The following is a 6,000-nucleotide window of genomic DNA, read 5'->3' as shown; positions in this document are numbered from 1 at the left end:
CTCGCCACAGAATTAGCTCCTGCAAGTCTTGTGGAGCCAAAGGCTGAAAGAGAATTCATTATCATTATCATCATTAATAGTAATACTAACTGACATTTATTGAGTGTTAATCTTTTTCTATTTTATATCTATTAGTATCTTGTATCCTATTATCTCATTTTACAAATAAAAACCCTGCAACAGAATGGAATTAGGTAACTTGAACAAGGTGACACAACTATTAAGTGTCTGAGTCTATTTGGTTCTGAGCCCAGGCAGTCTGGGTCCAGAGCCCATTCTCATACCATTTTCTTTTGCAATTCACAAAAGGTGAAATAACCTTTTCCTCCAACCTGTCAGCAGTCAGTGGCGACACCAAGTGGTAATATTTGTGTACTGCAGCCCTCTCCAACTTCACCATCACTCTTGCCCAAGCTCTCCCAAATAAATTTATATCTGCTCACTCTACAGAGGTAGCTTCATGACAAGTCTGCTTCCAACCAGATTGCTGTCCTTCAACCTCTCTTCTTCTTCTATCAGAGGAAAAGGCATCTTTTCCAAGATTAGCTTCTGTTTTGCATCACATTTCTATCTCCACGTATTTTACTCCATTATTTATCCCTCCCTTTTCTTGCCTCTTCAGTTTCGGTTTCACCAGTGGCTCTTCCTGCTCAACCTACAAATAAGCTCTGGATTTTCCTATTTTGCAATGAGAAAACCAAACAAATGAACCTCTCTTTGAACAATCACCCCAGATTCACTTAAAAAAAAAAAAAAAAGAAAGATTTTATTTATTTATTTAAGAGAGAGCAAGAGAGAGAGAGAGAAAGCATGACGGGGGGAGGTCAGAGGGAGAAGCAGACTCCCAGCTGAGTAGGTGCCCAACTCGGGACTCAGAACTTGGGACTCGATCCTGCGACTCCAAGATCATGACCTGAGCGAACGACAGATGCCCAACTGTCTGAGCCACCCAGGTGGCTCCGCCGCCAGATTAACTTTTTTTTTTAAAGATTTTATTTATTTATTTGACAGAGAAATCACAAGTAGGCAGAGAGGCAGACAGAGAGAGAAGGGGAAGCAGGCTCGCCGCTGAGCAGAGAGCCCGATGAGGGGCTTGATCCCACAACCCTGGGATCATGACATGAGCCAAAGGCAGCCGCTTAACTGACTGAGCCACCCAGGCATCACCAGATTCAGTTTTTTAAAGAAGAGTTCCAATAATGGGATTCTCTTGCTCAAAAACCTTAATTCTTTCTCAATCACTTTCTGAATTAAGTACAAATCTCAGTCTGACATTCAGGATCCTCCAAAATTTGGCCTGAATTTCTGGCTGTTTCTCCCTGACACTTCCCTACCCTAAGCTTCAATCATACAGGATACTTACACGTCCTCATAGGTGATTTCCTTTGCACAAGTTACTATCTCCACTTGGATTTACTTTTATCAGAGGACTCAGTATAACTTTCCCTGGATTCTTTCTAGTTACTTATGGGTATCTCCCATGCACCCACCCACCCACCTGTTAGACTGTGAGTGCCTGAAGGCAGGGACTAAACGCTACCAGGTGAGAAAGTAAAAATGAGCTTGGACCAAGAAAACTAAAATCTGGCTATTCATCAGGCTGGAGTAACAGACACAGATAAAGCCAGCTGCAGATTTTATAGGGAACAATATTTCTCCCAAAGACACGTGCAGCTGTAAACTGATAACAACCCCCTTTGAGTGACCACCACCTTTTCTTTATTCAGCAAGAAACTTTGTTCTCTACAATCACAGACTATCAGAGACTTTGCTGTTTGAAATCATACCAACGAGAATAAAACATCCCACATTTGTCTGGAGGACATAAGGTTCTTGGACCCGAAGATGCAGCCTTGATTTCCTATCCAGGTGTAGAGCTCTGGATAAGGGGTATCTGGACACAACATTCCACATCTATTTTTACTTGGTGGTTTCCAAGGAAACAGTCCTCTGGGTTCATTTCACAGTCCAGACCTGATGTTGACCCCTTCACACAGTCCTGCTTCCCACTTCCCCAAAACAATCCTTCATTTAAAATCTATCTAAACTCCACCATTCCCTCAAATTCTGTAGTGACTGCTTTTCTTTGTTTGCTGAAGTGCCCCCATGGTTTCTCTTGTGGGTGGTCTTCTTCAATGCAGTGGTCAAAAAGCCTGACTTTTAGATTACCTGGATTGATTATATGGATTCCGATATCAGTTCTGCTGATAACTAACTAGCAGGATCACCTTAAAAAGCCAATGCACTCCTCTGGCCTATTTTCTTTTCTGTAAAATGAGGGGCTGTTTCTTACAATCCTAGGTAGACCTGGGTCGGACGCTCAGTTCTGCCACTTAAGTGAGGCCTGTGATTTTTTCTTTTTTTTTTTTTAAGATTTTATTTATTTGTCAGAGAGAGACAGAGAGCGCGCACAAGCAGGCAAAGGCGGAGAGAGAAGCAGGCTCTCCGCCAAGCAAGGAGTGATGTGGGACTCAATTCCAGGACTCTGGGATCATGACCCGAGCTGAAGGCAGCGGCCCAACCGACTGAGCCACCCAGGAGTCCTGATTTCTGAGCCTCCTTGAAAACCGCTGCGCAGATTATCCAATGTTGCAATGAAGATCCAGTTGATTGTTAAGAGCATCACTATATTCCATCATTATTCTTACTCCTCTTATGTGAGCTCAGGCAAGTTACTTAATCTTTTTGTGGCCCCGTTTTCTCATGAATAAAAGTGGAGAATAATAGTACGTACCCCAGTGTGGTTATTGCGGGCATTAAATGAGATGAAAATGAGTTAAGGGCTTAGAGCAGTGCCTGGCACATAATTAGAGGCTCCAAATATGTGAGCTAATGTAATTAGTATTAGATTACTACTAGCTGTCCCGTGGACCAGAAGTTCAGGATAAACAGTTCCATTCTAAGGACAAAACCCCAAAGAACCGTAGCCCAGGCTGGAAACGGTGAAACAAAAAGTAGCGTTTCTTTTTCAAGCGCAATTGGCACGCCCTGCACTGAGTTAAGGACCCGCCCAGTCCTCATTAAATATGGCAGCAAGCGGGGCCGACCTACCGCGGCTGCGCATGCGGAAACTCCTCCTTCGCCGCTTTCTCCGCCCGGCCGCCTCCCCTGCTCGCCTCACCCCCAGCCCGGGCTGGGCCGAGGTGCCTGGAGAAGGCCGGCCTGGGCGCGCACGCGCAGACCTTGGCTCTGCTTGGCCGACACTTGCGAGGCGCCTGTCACATGAGCCGCGCGCCCGCTCCGCTCCCCCTCCTCCCGGCTGGGCTGTGAATGAAGCTCTGCAGGCTACGTGGGGCGCTAGCTCAGCTTGGTGTCCTGGACGCCAGAGCCGTCTGAGCGCTCGGCCGGCCGGCGGTCGACACGGGCTCCGCCGCCCCCGACCTCGGCGACAGGTAAAGACAGATGGGCTGTCGCTTTCCCAACAGGTCCTTCGTGGGCCGCTGGCCCCCCGGCCGGCTCGCGGAGCACCTCCAGAGAGCAGCGACACGGGGAAAGCGTTCCTCCGCTGGCTCGGCCCCCCGGAGGTGGGGGTTCCCCTTGCCCGGCCGCCGCCGCCTGGCACTCGGAGGAGTTAGACCGGCTAGTTCTAGCCAGTGCAGGGCGGCATCTTCCCGCGAGCCCTGCCCTATTCTGCGAGCGGGGGTCCCTGCGCTGTCCCAGTGAAGTTTTCTCGCGGAGCGGCGCCAAGCCCGTCCCGCTTTTGAATGGGGGGGAGGCTGGCTGCAAGGCGTCCCCTTTCCAGGACTGGGGCAGAGTGGTTTGGGTTGGTGAAGCTCTGTCGAGGCCCCGTTCTTCCTCCTGCTCTGGACTCGCAGGTTTGTGTGGGTCTTTGCGAAGTGGACTCTGGGCTCTCAGAAAAGTCGGTGCTGCGAGTTTTCCTCCCCCCACCCATTCACGCGGGTAGCTTGTTCTCTCCAGGCTTTCTAGGCTTGCGCTGGAGCGCCTTCACTGCGAAGGGGAAAGCTTTACCTTCACGCTGATGCACGTTTACCTTTCTTAATATTTCAGAGCAAATCAGTTTCCTGGAGTGCCAAGCGAAGTTGTCCGTGTGCCCGTGAGATAACGTCAGTGTAAGCTACCCCGAATAAGTGAGGGAAATCGACAACCGTGGAGCGTAAAAATCCAGTAAGAATCTGCTTTACAGTCATCTTCATACATTTATTAGCAACTACCCGGGTTTAACTTCAGAGATGTTAAATTTCGCCTGGTCCCACGAGGCGCGGACCACTACTTAACTGTACACGAAATAAGGGGGGTGGGTGGGAAGACAAACCAAAACAAACTGTTCCAGGTTCCAGATAAGTCATAAGAGCGCTTTTTTCCTGGTGAATTCATCATTGGACTTCTGAGTTCCTAAGTTTTCTTGGACTTTGGGAACCTTTCCTTATCTAAAGCATTGTTTTTTCTCTATGGGTGCTTTTGGGACTGTGTACACATTGACACTCTTGTCCTTTAAAAAAAAAAGTCATTAAGAAAGACCAAAATGATGATTCTCAAGTTCGTATTAGTCTTTAGTGTATGCGTGTTACCATTTTCACTTCCAGGGTGGAGGTGTTGCTGGTCTAAGCGATGGAAATCGCAAAATGTAATTTCATGTTGACCAACTCCAAAAAGGTGAGGACTTTTTCTTAGACAAAGCAGATGGCTTGTATGCTAAATAAGGAAGACCAGTTTATTAATTAAGAACTTAAGTGGCCAGCACTTTGTTTAATATGTTAAGCCACTGAATCAAATGAAGTAGATACTTCTTCGCCTCCTTCTCATTCCTAGCTCCTTTCCTATCCTTGAAAATTGTGTTGTCCCTAAGACTGACTTGGACGCTGTAAATTTAGGAATTAGCTGAATTAATTTGGTTGTACTTAAATTAGCATTCTGTTTTTACTTTTTTTTTGTCTTTGGTTCTTCTTTCCCCTGAATATGAAAGAAGTATATGCTACCTATAGGACATTGGGAAAGTGTGGGAAAGTATAACGAAGCATAGAGGAAGAACCATGACCCAAAGGGCATTGCTCTTTTCTTTATTATGCTTCCTTTCTTTTCCATCCTGATACAGGGGCTGTTCTAAAACTTGAAGTATTACAAAATTTGTTTTCCTATCTACTAATTTTTTAATGTAAAGTTGGTGTTGGGGGGTGGGTAGGTGAGGGCATTGGTTCTTCATTCCCTACACTGTGGAGCTTCAGAGTAGGAAAGAACATTTAGTGGTTATCTCACTCAACCACCCATCCTTTGAGATTCTGAAACCCATTTACTGAAGATCCAGTGTTTCGTGCAGAATTGGACAGCACTCAGTGTCCATAGTAACTGACTCTAGATCTTCCCGTTCTTTTTTTGTTTTAAAGATTTTATTTATTTATTTGACAGAGATCACAAGTAGGCAGAGAGAGAGGGGGAAGCAGGTTCCCCCCTGAGCAGAGAGCCCATTGCGGGGCTCGGCTTGGTCCCAGGACCCTGGGATCATGACCTGAGCTGAAGGCAGAGGCTTTAACCCACTGAGCCACCCAGGTGCCACCCCCCCAATCTGTCTTTTTAAGGCGATACCTTGCTGGGAGAAACTTGACATTGCTCCTGTGTGCATATCCTCGAAAGAGAGGTTCAAAGAGGGACAGGAGGTAACTTTTAAGGATTTGAAATGTTTTTTTTTTTTTCATTTAGGTATTCATTTTTCTGTTCACATTTTCAGGTTCAGGGCGTGAGCTGCTTGCAAGAAACAAGGCCACGCAGCTGCTGTTCCATCTACATCCCATTCAAGCCTCCTTATAAAACTGGAGGAATTTGGGAAACTGAGTGTGTGACCCCCAACGTGGGAGAGGACAGGATCAAGATGGCCATGTGGCAGGGTAAGAGATCAGCACTTATTTCTCTGACTGGTTTTTCTTCCTCCTCTGTCCTCCATCCCAACCCAACCCCCCAAGCCAGTGGCAGGCAGCCAGCTGTTTCTTTAATTTAACCCTTTGTCTCCACAAAGACAAAGGATATTAATTTAAAAGAAGTTGCTAC

General features: G+C 46.6%; 1 protein-coding gene across 2 annotated transcripts in view; it reads left to right on the top strand.

Annotated features, from left to right (window-relative positions):
* Positions 1-3,117: 3,117 nt before the first annotated feature.
* Positions 3,118-6,000, top strand: part of CLCN5 (chloride voltage-gated channel 5) — a 155,686-nt gene continuing 152,803 nt past the window's right edge. For both annotated transcript variants that reach the window (XM_045068420.1, XM_004755112.3), the window contains exons 1-3: positions 3,118-3,392; positions 4,009-4,125; positions 5,684-5,840. In XM_045068420.1, the coding sequence (XP_044924355.1) occupies positions 5,825-5,840 (16 nt within the window). In that variant the 5' untranslated portion in view covers positions 3,118-3,392; positions 4,009-4,125; positions 5,684-5,824. The remainder of the gene's footprint in view (positions 3,393-4,008; positions 4,126-5,683; positions 5,841-6,000) is intronic.

Source organism: Mustela putorius, unplaced genomic scaffold (genome assembly GCF_011764305.1).
Source record: "Mustela putorius furo isolate JIRA1106 unplaced genomic scaffold, ASM1176430v1.1 tig00003903_pilon_pilon_pilon, whole genome shotgun sequence".
Classification (NCBI taxonomy): Eukaryota; Metazoa; Chordata; class Mammalia; order Carnivora; family Mustelidae; genus Mustela; species Mustela putorius.
Note: the sequence above shows the minus strand (reverse complement) of the source record. Positions and strands in the feature narration are given on the sequence as shown.